A 17,110-nucleotide genomic window follows, 5' to 3' on the forward strand; every position below is an offset into this window, starting at 1 on the left:
CTGTTGCTTCTGTACTAAAGTTTTTTCATTCTAAGTCCGAGTTCTCTTGCTTGATGGCCCATTCAGATACGCTGTACGTGCCTTGTATGAATTATTTTACGTAGTAGACCATCATATATTATTTGTAATTGGCAGAGTATTACTTAATGTTAAGTGTAATTACTGTATTTGCACATATTTTACTGTAAGTTTTATCACTTTTGTTTTCATTAATCACATTTGGCATTTGTCAAGGTCATGGACCTTTTGGCTTGTACGGAAGGAATGCCTGATTATTATACCAGCGATGATACTGGTAATTATATATCAAACTCCTTAGCGTTTTGAGTGTTTTATCAAATTATACCGTTTATTCGCTTCAAGCATCAAAAATAACGTTTCCTCTAGCGGATCCAGAAAAATTTCATGGAGGGCCCACCAATTTTCATATACACACACACCCATATATATATAAATATTTTATTATTTCTATAATAATTTTTTTATTTTACCATTTTTTTAATTCTCATTTATGTTATCTAAATCTTCAATATTATTATTTTGGCATTATTCTTCACATGCCCAGGTGGGGCACCCCCACACCCTGGATCCGCTAGTGGTGTTTGTATTTCATATGGTTTCGTGGTGGCACGAGTAGACATATGCGATAGATACCTGACTTCGTAACTTGTTGATAATTATATACAGGGATTTTCCTTTTAAGGTTGGTGGCAACATCCAGCTTTATAGAAATATTGGTCTAGATATTAATATGCAAATAATTCTTTGCAGCGTCCCTTCGGCACCTAGTTGCAACCTCTTTCATTCCTTTTATTGTGCCTCAGTTCATTTTCTCCTTCTCTCATCTCACTTCCCACCCTCATAGTGCAACTGCGAGGTATTCCTCCTGTGACACCTTTCAAACCTCCTATACTCTCAATTTCCCTTTCAGCGCTGAATGACCTCATAGGTCCCAGCGCTGGGCCTTTGGCATAAATTTCATATTCAAATTACAAATAACGTCCAGTTGTCTGTATGGATAGTATTTTTCTTTGCCTCTTGAGTAATTCCACATCGTGTCCACGAATATTTTTACTCAGAATACTTTTACTCTTCTGAGCTTAGTCACCACTGTCTCATGAATGACCATCCGAACTTCTTAAATATCTTCCTATGTGATTTTCGGGGGTCCTCATACCAGCCCCTTTTAGGTCCATCAAGCGATAACGACCAATTTGCTTTTCGTATAAAGGTTAAAGCTTAGAACGAAATATATCCCAGACTATCCTTGATGGAATGACAATCATGGAAACATCTCTCAATAAGACATGCCAAAGGCCAGGTACTATTTCACGCGATTAGTAGCAGGTGAGCCTGCTCAGATGAGAGACTCTCTCTCTCTCTCTCTCTCTCTCTCTCTCTCTCTCTCTCTCTCTCTGGTAAACCCTACAAGATCAGTAGGCCTATTACAAGAATTAAGTCGCCACAGTGGCTGTCCCCAGCCTCCACCCTGAGACCGCCAGAGTAAAGAAAGGTTGAAATTTATAATTGTGGCCAAGACACGTCGAGTTAATGATGGTTTTCATCAGTTGAATCACCGCGAGTAAAAAGAATTCATCGGCATGAGAGGCGCGAAATATTTTCCAAGATAAAACTTTTATTATATTACCGTGATTTTTCTCGTTTGCTTGGGCGAGTTTCCTTTTCTTCTGGGATTTGCTGATTCTGCGAACCGTCTTTGATCCTCCACAACTAAAACTTTTGTTGTCACTAAAGTATCGAATCGTATTTAAATCTCACTTTTCTCAAATTGTTATTATTATTGTTCAATAGATAAAACCTATTCATATGGAACAAGGCCACCAAAGTGGCCATTGACTTGGAATTCAAGCTTCCAAAAAATATGGTGTTCATTAGGAAGAAGCAAGAGGAAGTAAAGGGAAATCCAGAAAGAAAAGATGCCACTTATTAAAAAAGAAAAAAGATAAACTAATACATAGATAAAAATGTATTAAAATGCAAGGAGCACAGAGCATTAGGGTGAAATGTATTAAAATGCAAGGAGAATAGTATTAGGGTAGTAATGCATTGCACTTTCGCTTGAACTTCTGAAGAAGTTCCAATTGCACGACATCCTCTGGGAGGCTGTTCCACAGTCTAACGGTGTGAGGAATAAAGGACCTCTGGAACTTTGGAGAAGTTCGACAGCGAGGCACAAATGCTTTGGATCGAACTCTCTTCTTCCATCCAGATCACGAGATCCATTTGTGAAATTGATCGTCTTGCTGATGTGACAAGGTCGCCCTCCATATCTGTTGCAACGATTGTTTACAAAAATCAGCTGATGAAGAAACCAGTCGTTATAATAGTGTTGTGGCATTAATGAAAATTGATGTTGATTCTATCAATGATGATGATTTTTTTTTTCTTCTCAAAATATCAGCTTCACTTGATCGTCATTGGAAAAAGATGAGATATGCCCTTCTCTTTTGCGAATCTTTTTTTTTTTTATTTGCGCTAGATTAACAAAAAAAAACTTGAAGATTGTTACGTAAAACTTAATCAGTCATTTGCGGTATTGAATCCCTCTGTTTCCATTTCAGCTTCCTTTACTATATGTAATGACCATTTCCTTGCCTGCTCTATGAAAACAGCGATTCGATTACTGAAAAATATAGTAATTCATGTTAAACTCACTATAAAAAAAAATAGCAACACGTCGAATGCCTCTACACACGCCTTGCCATTCACCTGTTTTGCATGCACTCCCTCACTGCCTGGGTGTTGAGTCTCTCTCTCTCTCTCTCTCTCTCTCTCTCTCTCTCTCTCTCTCTCTCTCTCTCTCTCTCTCTCTCTCTCTCGCTGAATGGCGACGGAGCTATAAGGCCCGTATCACACGTTGTAAATGAATTTTTACCATAGTCAGCAAACTGACGAGCATTGAAAATTATGCCGAATAGAAATAATGACCGAGGTGTTCCGTCGACCGGCTAAGTGACCGCTAATGAGAACAGTTCATAACCACCTCCTCCTCCTCCTCCACTGATATCAGAAGAACAAGAAGAGTGCTTCTCATAGCTAGCTATCTACGTATTCGCCGTATGCCTCATCTATAAACAGGGGAGATTCAGATCGACGTCCGCTTTTTAATATGACCGTGGAATAACCAGAGAATGAATTGTAATTGTTAGAATAATCACTTAAATAAGACGCGGTCCCCCGCTACAAAAGGTTCCTTTCTAGTCGAGCCCGCGGGGGGCTGATACGGCTGGTTAGGTATCCCAGCGGGATGGCTTCTCCTCCTCCTCCTCCTCCTCCTCCTCCTCCTCCTCCTCCTCCACTCGACGCGCTGGTTCTCTCGACGCTCGTCGACCCAAGGTCTTAAAGAATGCTCGACCTCTATCGTAGCCAGATCTCTTCGACTTTCTCGAAGAAGAAGAAGATGAAAAATTATGCTTTGTAAGCAAGGTCTAAAGTCTTTAGACCGTTTTACCTTTCTTGTAAGGGCTTCAGTGTTAAGGCACTGGTGGATATTTCAAGTTTTTCCACTGCTTGCGTACTACCGAAACACTGGTGAACATTCTGTGTTCTACTGCTTAGTTGACGATATGACACTGGCAGACATTCTCTATTCACTGCTTAGTTGATGATATGACACTGGCAGACATTCTCTATTCACTGCTTAGTTGACGGTATGACAATGGCAGACATTCTCAATTCACTGCTTAGATGACGATATGACACTGGCAGACATTCTCTATTCACTGCTTAGATGACGATATGACACTGGCAGACATTCTCAATTCACTGCTTAGATGACGATATGACACTGGCAGACATTCTCTCTTCACTGCTTAGTTGACGGTATGACAATGGCTGACATTCTCAATTCACTGCTTAGATGACGATATGACACTGGCAGACATTCTCTATTAAGTGCTTAGATGACGATATGACAATGGCAGACATTCTCAATTCACTGCTTAGATGACGATATGACACTGGCAGACATTCTCTATTCACTGCTTAGATGACGATATGACACTGGCAGACATTCTCAATTCACTGCTTAGATGACGATATGACACTGGCAGACATTCTCAATTCACTGCTTAGATTACAATATGACACTAGCAGACATTCTCTATTCACTGCTTAGTTGACGGTATGACAATGGCAGACATTCTCAATTCACTGCTTAGATGACGATATGACACTGGCAGACATTCTCTATTCACTGCTTAGATGACGATATGACACTGGCAGACATTCTCTATTCACTGCTTAGATGACGATATGACACTGGCAGACATTCTCAATTCACTGCTTAGTTGACGATATGACATTGGCAGACATTCTCTATTCCCTGCTTAGTTGACGATATGACACAGGCAGACACTCACAATTCACTGCTTAGATGACAATATGACACTGGCAGACATTCTCAATTCACTGCTTAGTTGACGATATGACACTGACAGACATTCTCTATTCACTGCTTAGTTGATGATATGACACTGGCAGACATTCTCAATTCACTGCTTAGATGATGATAAGACACTGGCAGACATTCTCTATTCACTGCTTAGATGACGGTATGACAATGGCAGACATTCTCAATTCACTGCTTAGATGACGATATGACACTGGCAGACATTCTCTATTCACTGCTTAGATGACGATATGACACTGGCAGACATTCACAATTCACTGCTTAGATGACGATATGACACTAGCAGACATTCTCAATTCACTGCTTAATTGACGATATGACACTGGCAGACATTCTCAATTCACTGCTTACTTGACGATATGACACTGGCAGACATTCTCTGTTCACTGCTTAATTGACAATATGACACTGGCAGACATTCTCAATTCACTGCTTACTTGACGATATGACACTGGCAGACATTCTCTGTTCACTGCTTAATTGACGATATGACACTGGCAGACATTCTCTATTCACTGCTTAGTTGATGATATGACACTGGCAGACATTCTCAATTCACTGCTTAGTTGACGGTATGACAATGGCAGACATTCTCAATTCACTGCTTAGATGATGATAAGACACTGGCAGACATTCTCTATTCACTGCTTAGATGACGGTATGACAATGGCAGACATTCTCAATTCACTGCTTAGATGACGATATGACACTGGCAGACATTCTCTATTCACTGCTTAGATGACGATATGACACTAGCAGACATTCTCAATTCACTGCTTAATTGACGATATGACACTGGCAGACATTCACAATTCACTGCTTAGATGACGATATGACACTAGCAGACATTCTCAATTCACTGCTTAATTGACGATATGACACTGGCAGACATTCTCAATTCACTGCTTACTTGACGATATGACACTGGCAGACATTCTCTGTTCACTGCTTAATTGACGATATGACACTGGCAGACATTCACAATTCACTGCTTAGTTGATGATATGACACTGGCAGACATTCTCAATTCACTGCTTAGTTGACGGTATGACAATGGCAGACATTCTCTATTCACTGCTTAGATGACGATATGACACTGGCAGACATTCTCTATTCACTGCTTAGATGACGGTATGACAATGGCAGACATTCTCAATTCACTGTTTAGATGACGATATGACACTGGCAGACATTCTCAATTCACTGCTTAGATGACGATATGACACTGACAGACATTCTCAATTCATTGCTTAGATGACGATATGACACTGGCAGACATTCTCAATTCACTGCTTAGATGACGATATGACACTGGCAGACATTCTCAATTCACTGCTTAGTTGACGATATGACACTGGCAGACATTCTCAATTCACTGCTTAATTGACGATATGACACTGGCAGACATTCACAATTCACTGCTTAGATGACGATATGACACTGGCAGACATTCTCAATTCACTGCTTAGATGACGATATGACACTGACAGACATTCTCTATTCACTGTTTAGTTGACGAAATGACACTGGCAGACATTCTCTATTCACTGCTTAGTTGACGATATGACGCTGGCGGACATTCTCTATTCACTGCTTCGTTGACGATATGACATTGACGAATATTCCTCTTTCAATATTTAGTTAGACTGTTATTGCAAATTAATTAATGGGCATGCACGACCTTTTAATTATTTTGGACATGTTAAATTTCACCATTTTTGATTCCCACTGTAACAGTTCTACATGTGAAGTCAGTCACTGTAAAATATCTTTATATCAACAAAAAAAAAAAGGAAATAGTTAGTCAGCGAAGGCTGTTACACTGTAGTTGATCTCCTTTGGTGAAGAAACACAGAACAACATTTTCTTGAACGGCCACCAGATCGTCAAGTTGATTGTAATGGTAACTGCTATGGGTTGTTTGCCCACGTAATTACCGTAGGCTTCCTATCTGGCCCTACGCAGCCGAATATTTATCTGTCCTGTGTATCCGTATGCTGGACATTCCAAGAATCCACACGATATAATACCCACAGAAATAAAAGTCTTTAAATTTTTCTTTGTAACTACAGTTAGAGTAGATGTCTTACCTTTTTTAACAGAAATTCTTCCAATAAAATAAATATTCAGCTTCTTGTCTCAGAAGTGCTAAAAAAGTTAAAAGCGTCAGTTTAATTGCGAAGAAGCGCCGTGTGTTTAAATGTGCTTAAAAAGGATTCATCTCTGAGCTCTTATAAGCAGTTAAGTATTTAAGGAAACTTAAAAAGGAAAATAAGCTTTCCTAGTAAGCTCTTGAGTTGTGGACGCTTAGCCAGAACGACTACTGTAGACGCCCCCTGCTCTGGAAAACTTAGCGTGAATTGCCAACAACTGCAAATGAGGTAAGCTAATTCAGTACTTAATGCATATCAATGTTGCTTAATATTTGTGGCCGCTTTTAAAAGCTGGTTGCCGGACCCATCCGGTAAAATATAGCAATAATTTGTAACAGAATTTAATGCAAAGGATTTGAGCCACTTCGCACTTTTGCAAAATCACCAGTTCTTCGTAGTAGGAAGTAAATTGTTGGTACTGAAAGAAAATAACTGTTTAAAAATCATAGGATATTTGGCACATATGTTATTTTGTTTCGATATTTCTCAAGAATATTCAGCCTAATGCTCTGGCATTTGTTCTCAATAATCCCTGGTCATTGTTCATCCATGCCTAGTTGAATATGCAATATGTTCTATTGTTAATGAACACTTGATACTGGAGATATTTTGCTGATATTATTTGAGATGTGGATGGCATTGCTTGTGAAATTTGTGGCAAACCTGGTGTACTGAGTGTAATATACTCATTCGTCAGCCTTATCCTCATGGCACAAATTTGAATTGTTGAAAGGTATTAAGGAATTTGTATTATATTTAAATCATTACCCTTCTGATATTCAGAATGAATGGCTCTGCTAAAAATTGAATGGCATTATACAAAATATGTGTTTTTCCATGGGCAAATTTCCCAGACGTTCTCATAATATTATACCTGATAAATTGTATTTATGACAGAGAAACTATGAACCACTGGACTACAGTGTCTCTTAAACAGATCCGCGAAAAGCCTTGCGTGTGTCCTAAATGATTCCAGATACTGGTATCATGCAAATGTTGGATTACCTTTGAGGCTTCCACTTTCACAAGTCTCATCTCAAATTTCCTTTCTTTCTCAGAACTTCCATGTCTTTGGAGGACTCACGTTGGAGATTTTTCTGCATGAAGTCAGTGCAACGCCAGGTAAGTAGTGTCTGTGTCATTATGAAGTACGAGCGTAGACATCCCTGTGTCTGATTCTGTATTTTTTTTTTCATTAAATTACATAATGTGCTCCCATATTCTGATTTCCTGTGTGTCTTCTTATTTATGGCAGTAATTGTTTATTTGTTTACTTACTGATTGTTGTACACACATTCAAATATTTTTATTTTATTTAGAATCATTTCTGCTTGTGGTTTGTATTTGAATCAGTATGACATTCATTGTGTTTCATATAATGATCAGTACTACATGTATATAATGAACCTTGTCACATATTTGAAAGCAAGTATATAAGACCTGTCAGTCAAACAATATGCCTTCCCGGTAGAGAAACCCACGTGTCAAGCACAAATTGCCTTGCAAGGGAATAAAGAAAATATGATTAAAACTATTTAAGTTTTTAGCTATTAGCAAACTGGGCAATTTTCTGCTAGAATTAGGTAAACATAAGACGAAAACTAAAATGTATGAAAAATCGAAGGCGTAAGTGTCTTGAGTGTACTCTCCTACTATAATAGGGTCGTGGTACAAAGAGTATGGCAAACTCCAGGGCTTGGAAATATTGGTTATTTGGTCTCTCATTGCAACACCACGGCGCTTCAGAAAGCCGTACAAATACTTCATGATTCACATCTTTCATGAAAGAAGGGACTATCTTTTGGAACCCCTGTCTTTCCATTTCTTGAGGACTGTAGGCATTAGCTGCAAACCCCTTCATTCCTTTTACTGTACCCCCATTCATATTCTCTTTCTTCCATTTTACTTTTCACTCCCTCCTGACGCTTGTTTCATAGTGCAACTGCGAGGTTTTCCTCCTGTTACGCCCTTAAAAACTTTTTACTCTCAATTTCCCTTTCAGCGTTGAATGACCTAATAGGTCCCAGTGCTTGGCCTTTGGCCTGAAGTCTATATTCCTTTCCATTCCGTTTCCATTTCTTGAATTTTGATACATTTCCTGTTTGTAAATCCTTGAGATTCATTCGTCAGATTCTCTTAACAGGTGTCTTACTCGAAACTGGAAAAGAATCGATCTTTTTATCACGCTAAAATAATGGCAAAGATTCTCAATTAGGAAAATTTGTTAGCAAAATTCTTATATATTGTCAAGCTTAGCATACATGCTCGTATCTCGACCCTTCGGTGTTTTCGGTGTATTTATTGAGAATAAGAAATCAGATTTTTAACGAAAAACCACGACAATTACTGCCTAGATATGAAAATGCGTAACCTTGTCATCTAACTTACAGATTACCTGTACTTCTTATTAGGAACAGATTATCTGTACTACTGTGAACGTTGCGTTACGATATAGCTATAATCTTCTTTAATACAGTTTAATACGACTACCTTTGTACCTAAGCCTTAACTTAAGCAGTATGACGAGGCGTCATTGCCTGGATATAAAAGGCATGCAAGAAATTAAAAAAAAAATTGTACAGGGTAACCAAAAGATCTCTGCTTCCTAAAAGGTTGACAATACCTTTCATTCTTTCTAAATACGGAGCCATGAATGATCTGTTGTTCTTATGGCACACGTTACAGCGCCATCTTTACGTAAGCAGACGAGTTATTCCAATGGAAATTAATGATACATTTAATTTGTAGATCTGATATAGTGTGAAATGATAGCTGGGTGTCAAAACCATAAGGTCCCCCCCCCCAAACGCACACACACATACACAGAGACACACACACACAGTGCTCCCAAAATTGAAAGGGACTTAACATGATTACTTGTTCATTACTCTGGTATTTGGAAATTTGTCGTAAACTATGAGTGTAATGCTTCTTAGTCTCTCGGGATCTTTATAATTGGGACTCATAATCTTTCCATTTTTATTTGAAGAAACTTTAACTCTTTTTTTGCTTATTTTTTGTCAGTTCTTCCGTTATTTTGCATTCCTGCAAACTTTAGCAATGCTTGACTCCCACATGAGCCAGTTTCGCTCTTTGAGGTAGGTACTGCATAGCAGATGGGTGGGTAAGTAATAAAATATCTTAAAATAATATATATACATATTTTATATATATTAATAACATAACCTCATTTAAACGGGATGGAATCTAACGGAGATTTCCATAAAAAAAAGTGACAAGCTTTACAGGATAAAAAATGTATTGAGGTGACATCTAAAGAATTGGTGATATGGATAATTGAAAATTAAATATTTAAAAAATAAAAAACTGTAAAAATGACAATCAATACGTACTCTTACGAAGAGCCAGTTAAAACAGATTGAATTCTACAGGAGGCTAGTAGCCTATTATTTAATCGCCCTACCGACAACGTGTGGCTCAAAACACTATGTTATTCCTTAGATGTCGAGGTTGAGAAAGTCTCCCCTTCCTTGTCCATTAGAATATATGAATCTCTGAAGTTTATTCATGAAGACACATTCATTCACTAGTCTTGATTTTTTTATAAGATTATGAATGACAGTCGAAGGGAAGTTGCAATAATTATGTACAGATTTCAAGTCAGTTTTCCGTAAAATATAATCTAGATGTGTAGTCTATGTTTCTGGAAAAATTAAACTTGTAGCAATCCTGCCTGTCCTTCATATATAACAAGGCAGCATACCTACCCTCCCTCTTCTTTCCTTGGAAAGGCATCTCATAGCAGGTTGCTGGTTTCTTTTTGTTATGTCTAACCAAAGCATACGTATTATAATTCTCTTGTTATGAAGTCTTGCAGTTCTTCTGAAGATGTCTGAATCGACCAGACCTGTCAGCATCTTAATTTGTGTTTTTTTTATTTTTCTCTGTTGGTATTTTGGATGAACGCGTTTGTATGTATGTATGAGATGGAAGTGAGGTTCATTTTTTTTTTCTCTGGGTAACAGCTTTACGTTGAAAGGGGGTACATGTGCGTGTGTGTGTGTGTGTGTGTGTGTGTGTGTGTGTGTTTTGAAATCGCCCCTGCAGAAAGCCTTCACAGCATCAGTTTATCTCATAAGCATTTCAATCCCTTTTGTTTAAAAGAACAACCTAACTCGAGCTAGGTTGAGAATTTCTGCTTGGCCCAGCCTGTATTTCCGATTCATCTCCAGCATTCTAAGTTATCTGCCTCCTGCCGCGGGCGCCAGAGACCTTGGGGTAGAAGGGCGTTGGTTTCCAAGGACCCACAGCTCCCAGCGTCCCTCCGAGCCCTTAGCATCCCACCTGCTTCTTCAGCAGATAAGTCTTGCAGTTCTCCTCGTTTCGATCCGTCATTATGCTGTTAGGGGATCGTGTTTACGTATTACTCTCGGTCTTAACTAGCGGGTGTGACTCCTTTGCCAATCTCCTACTGATACTATTAAAGTTTTTTTGATCAGTTATTCATAAAAACTGATAACCTCGATTGAAGGGAAAAAATTGAACTGGTTATAAAGTTAGTTGCAAAAGTACTGGGCGGGTGACACTTCTGAAAGCAGAATGATTTGCGCGACCGGTTACAGGAGGCGCCTCTCCGAATCCGCGTAATTGCAGAATTTTGTTAACAGTGACGAAGCATCTTTCCGTGTGCACATTTTCCATGCATAGATATAAATCTGGATACATTTTCACTCATGATTGTATGGATTTATGCTTAAATATTCTTTTTATCGAGTTCATGCCTAGATAAAGGGAAATCCAGACTGAAAATACGACAGAAATTGTATTTGTTCCCCTGTGAGTTGTAAAATAAATGAAGTTCATATAGATAGTGAATTCAGCAAACCACATTCGCATATAAAATATATCTATTTGAGAGTGATTTTTCATAATTTAGCCATCAGGCTGTGTTTAGTCTCTTTTGTTTTGAGTGAAAAATTCAAGAAATCGTACGCAGTTTATTTGTAGCAAATTGATTTATCTATAAACTGTTGGGTTGTTTATGGTTTGTTGGCGGACAATACGATTTGATTGTTTACATGAGACAGCAACAGTAGATTACGGTTGCCGGTTAATATTTTGTGTAGCCAGTATGCGCTTAGGTCCCGTATCACCAGCAATTTGCAAAAGTTTTGTACATAACCTGAAGGGGCGTCGAATCATCATTCTTTGTCCTTAACAAGCCAGAGTTGACGAATTTCATATTCGAGGATTTTTATTTCAAGAACTTGGCTTTGTGACTCGACTCTCATACATTGAAAGTTGAGGAAGTATCCCAGTAATTCTGAGAGTTAAGCTTTAATGGAAGACCTCGTCCGCCTGACGAGATGCTCCGTAGCACCCACGAGGCCACCACATCTCACATTCCGACGATCAGTCATCTTTGCTTAACTAATCCTGCTTCCGGTACCTGGCTCGCTCCTTCCGGTACCAAACTGTGGCATTCCCTTTCTGCTTCCGTTTTCCCTGACTTTTAACCCGTAGGGGGGTAGTGCCATCAGTGCACCTCACGCGGTGCACTGTGGGCATTACTTAAGAACCTTTCCAGCGTCCCTTCAGCCCCTAGCTGACCCCTTTCACGCCTTTTACTATACCTTCGTTCATATGCTCTTTCTTCTGTCTTACTTTCCACCCTCTCCTAGCAATTGTTTCAAGTGCAACTGCGAGGTTTTACCCCCTGTTACACCTAAATCGCTTTCATGGGTAGCTGGAGCACCGCTCTTCTTATTGTCCTTGCTCTTCTTCTTCTTCTTCTTCTTCTATTTCTTCTTCTATTTCTTCTTTTTCTTCTTCTATTTCTTCTTCTTCTTCTTCTTCTTCTTCTATTTCTTCTTCTTCTTCTTCTTCTTCTATTTCTTCTTCTTCTTCTTCTTCTTCTTCTTCTTCTTCAAGTCTGGTCTATTTACGGATTCTAGTCCTAGCAACCTTGCGCGAAAAATATGAATTTGGAACAGAAATTCATTTTCCTGGAGCAAAATTTATTTTCCGAAACAACGAGCAGATTTTTTTCTAAAGGCTGTCATTCCAAAATCAAACATATTTTAGACAAGATGGTAATGACGTAAATGCTTCTCTCTCAAGGTGTTTCATTACGAAACTTGAACACAGTATTCAACCATCCTCGCCTTCGATGATAATTCCCTCTTCGCCTACTCCGGGAACACATAGCTTGCGTAAACGTCTGGGCTTTCAGTGGTAACGAGATTCAGTAGGCGGTGCCGTGAAGCTAGCAGGCATTTAACGCCATACCCTCTCTCTCTCTCTCTCTCTCTCTCTCTCTCTCTCTCTCTCTCTCTCTCTCTCTCTCTCTCTCTTATATATATATATATATATATATATATATATATATATATATATATATATATATATATATATATATATATATATATATATATATATATATATATATATATATATATATATATATATATATACACATATATATACATATATATATATATATATATATATATATATATATATATATATATATATATATTATTCACAGTTACAGCATTACGCTGATTTACCCAATAAGAGGGTAGCTTGAGAATAAACGAACTTGGCAAATTGCTGTCATATTCTTTACTTCTGATTTGTGTACACCGGAGGCTAATCAGCATTGCGTTGAACCCTCCATACACACATACACAAACACAAGTGCGCCATTCACTTCTTTGCATGCATCCATTTGCCCTTTAGCTACAAAGGCCCTTCAGTTGTATGGTCTCTTCTGCTCCATGTCTCCCCCCACTTTCAAGGTCATCTTAACCACCCCAACCCCCTTCCCCCGTCTAGACATTTTCGAATTGAATTATACACGCTTTCCATCATCCTGTCATCTCCCATTTTCTCCATATTGCTGAACCATCTCTACACACTGTTAAAACACATCTGCAAATTTGAACAAGTGTAACTGGTTCATGAGTCCTTGCTGCTGTGCAAGATTTCATCCTAGTCATCAGCTCCTGAAGACCCTAACCACTGTGACGCCAGTTCATGATCGAAAATCAGTCTTCAGTCATATTCAGGCTACTTCTGTCATACTTTTCATACTACACCAAAGACTAGTTTCAGAAGATCTTTATATTTTTTTTTTTATTTCAAATGTTTCTTTACTCAGCAACTGATTATTCACCATGCGCTTCATTATTTCTATTTATTTTGTTATTTTTTTTGTTTCTCCTCGCCCATGTGAATTTTCTTCTCCACACCTATGGAATTCATTGCTTCTAACAGACACGTGATTCTGACTTTCTCCACTCCCAATTGGCTCTTTGTTCAGTGCTGATGCGATTCTGTGTTTCTCCGAAACCATGTGATTCTTAGTTCTTCACACCCATGTGATTCTCTGTTTTTCCGCAACCATATGATTCTCACTTCTCCACACCCGTGTGAGTTTTTATCTACAACCATGTGATTCTTAGTTCTCCACACCTATGTGATTTTTTCTCTGCAACCATGTGATTCTTAGTTCTCCACACCCATGTATTCTCGGGTTCTCTGCAACCATGTGATTCTTAGTTCTCCACATCCATATGATTCTCTGGATCTCTGCAACCATGTGATTCTTAGTTCTCCACACCCATGTGGTTCTTGGTTTCTCTGCAACCATGTGATTCTTAGTTCTCCACACCCATGTGATTCTCGGGTTCTCTGCAACCATGTGACTCTTAGTTCTCCACACCCATGTGATTCTCGGGTTCTCTGCAGCCATGTGATTCTTGATTCTCTGCAGCCATGTGATTCTTGGTTTCTCTGTAACCATGTGATTCTTAGTTCTCCACACCCATGTGATTCTCTGGTTCTCTGCAACCATGTGATTCTTAATTCTCCACACCCATGTGATTCTCTGGTTCTCTGCAACTATGTGATTCTTAGTTCTCCACACCCATGTGATTCTCTTGTTCTCTGCAACCATGTGATTCTTAGTTCTCCACACCCATGTGATTCTCTTGTTCTCTGCAACCATGTGATTCTTAGTTCTTTGCAACCATGTGATTCTCGGTTTCTCTGCAACCATGCAATTTTTAGTTCTCCACACCAATGTGATTCTCTGGTTCTCTGCAACCATGTGATTCTTAGTTCTCCACACCCATGTGATTCTCTGGTTCTCTGCAACCATGTGATTCTTAGTTCTCCACACCCATGTGTTTCTCTGGTTCTCTGCAACCATGTGATTCTTAGTTCTCCACACCCATGTGACTCTGATTCTCTGCAACCATGTGATTCTTAGTTCTCTGCATTCATGTGATTCTTAGTTCTCCACACCCATGTGATTTTTTCTTTGTAACCATATGATTCTTAGTTCTCCACACCCATGTGATTTTTCTCTGCAACCATATGGCTCTTAGTTCTCCACACCCATGTGATTTTTTCTGTTCAAGCATATGATTCCTAGTTCTCCACACCCATGTGATTTTTTCTCTGCAACCATGTGATTCTTGGTTTCTCTGCAACCATGTGATTCTTGGTTTCTCTGCAACCATGTGACTCTTAGTTCTCCACACCCATGTGATTCTCTTAGTTCTCCACACCCATGTGATTCTCGGTTTCTCTGCAACCATGTGATTCTTATCTCCACACCCATTTTTCTCTGTGACCATGTGATTCTCAGTTTCTCTGGAACCATGCGATTCTAAGTTCTCCACACTCATGTGATTCTTGGTTTCTCTGCAACCATGTGATTCTTAGTTCTCCACACCCATGTGATTCTCTTAATTCTCCACACCCATGTGATTCTCGGTTTCTCTGCAACCATGCAATTCTAAGTTCTCCACACTCATGTGATTCTCGGTTTCTCTGCAACCATGTGATTCTTAGTTCTCCACACCCGTGTGATTCTCTTAGTTCTCCACACCCATGTGATTCTCGGTTTCTCTGCAACCATGTGATTCTTAGTTTTCCACACCCAGGTGATTCTCGGTTTCTCTGCAACCATGTGATTCTTAGTTCTCCACACCCATGTGATTTTTTCTCTGCAACCATGTGATTCTCGGTTTCTCTGCAACCATGCGATTCTAAGTTCTCCACACTCATGTGATTCTCGGTTTCTCTGCAACCATTTGATTCTTAGTTCTCCACACCCATGTGATTCTCGGTTTCTCTGCAACCGTGTGATTCTTAGTTCTCCGCACCCATGTGGTTCTCGGTTTCTCTGCAACCATGTGATTCTTAGTTCTCCACACCTATGTGATTTTTTCTCTGCAACCATATGGTTCTTAGTTCTCCACACCCATGTGATTTTTTTCTCTGCAACCATGTGATTCATAGTTCTCTGCAACCATGTGATTCTTGATTTCTCTGCAACCATGTGACTCTTAGTTCTCCACACCCATGTGATTCTCGGTTTCACTGCAACCGGGTGATTCTGTTTTTTTTTTTTTTCACACATATACTATTCTCACTCTCATGATTGTTTTGGTGCTCCATACAGCCACGTGACAGTGACTGGACTCGTATGGTTGATTCTCAAGATTCCTGCCAATTTCAAAGTTACTTTGATTGTTAGTCTACTATTCAAAAATCCGTAGAGTGATCGGATTTTTTTCCAGTTAAATTACCACTGTTGCATGGTTTATTCAAAAAGAGTAGAGCAGCAAAGTGTAATACACCTTTTAAATGTTTGGATTTTTCTTTTTCGCATCGTGTATTCCGGATACCCAACCCTGAAACTGGTAACAACATCGAATATTAAATTACCTTCATAGTTAGACTTTGTAACTTGTGCTTCTCGAAAGACTTCATGCTAACAGCATCCAGGGTCTAGTTTCAGGGCCTTTAGGCCTGGTCTTAATAAATCTCTTAGATCACTTAATTGCTATTAATAACCACTTATTATAACTTTGCTGCCAGGCTTTTTCTCTTCCTTGCCGGGCATCCCAATCGGCTTGTAAGTCTCTTAAAATCTTAATTGCTCAATCCACAAATAGTTCTTATCTCTGATATCATTTGCCCCTATCAGTTTTTATTTTCATTTCGGGGGTCATCATCATCTCTCATCCCCCCCACCCCCCAAATCTCCCGTTTCCAACCCAATTTTGCTCCTAAGATGCACACTGGCTCCTTAGATTACTGGTCCCATCAATCATTAGTGTTTTTACAAGGTATTACCAGACCATTTATGGCCCGTAGTTTGAGTTTTCCCCCCAATTTCTAAACATTACAAAAACAGTCATTAAAGCAGCGAGGGTTAAAGTAGACATTGGGGGCAGAGGAAGAGATCATAAGGTAGTTTCGATCTAATTAATTTATAATAACGGAGGCAGAAGCGATTAAGACTCGCTCGAGACGTTCATAAATCTCGAAGGAAATCCAGTTCAAGCTATACTTAGTCGGGGGGGGGGGGCTAGGGCTAGGGGGGAAGTGGGCTCCCGGGGGACGGGCTTTAAATAGAGATTGCAAGCAAGCATGGTTGGATGATGAGAAGAGATTGCAGGCGAAAGATTGATGGAAGAGAGAAAATAGTTTTGGTTGGAGATCAGAGCGGGAGATAAAAGGAGAGAACGATGCTCGTTTGAGATGA

The 17,110-nt window shown here is 39.3% G+C and overlaps 1 protein-coding gene across 4 annotated transcripts in view; it reads left to right on the plus strand.

The window, feature by feature from the left end:
- The window catches only part of LOC136848579 (barH-like 2 homeobox protein), a 421,854-nt gene that overhangs the window by 338,432 nt on the left and 66,312 nt on the right, over positions 1-17,110 (plus strand). For all 4 annotated transcript variants that reach the window (XR_010856053.1, XR_010856054.1, XM_067120872.1 and 1 more), the window contains one exon: positions 7,644-7,707. Coding sequence is in view for 2 of the 4 variants with exons in the window: in XM_067120872.1 (XP_066976973.1) it covers positions 7,644-7,690 (47 nt within the window). In the remaining 2 variants the exon portion in view is untranslated. The remainder of the gene's footprint in view (positions 1-7,643; positions 7,708-17,110) is intronic.

The sequence above is a fragment of the Macrobrachium rosenbergii genome, chromosome 19 (genome assembly GCF_040412425.1).
Source record: "Macrobrachium rosenbergii isolate ZJJX-2024 chromosome 19, ASM4041242v1, whole genome shotgun sequence".
Lineage (NCBI taxonomy): Eukaryota > Metazoa > Arthropoda > Malacostraca > Decapoda > Palaemonidae > Macrobrachium > Macrobrachium rosenbergii.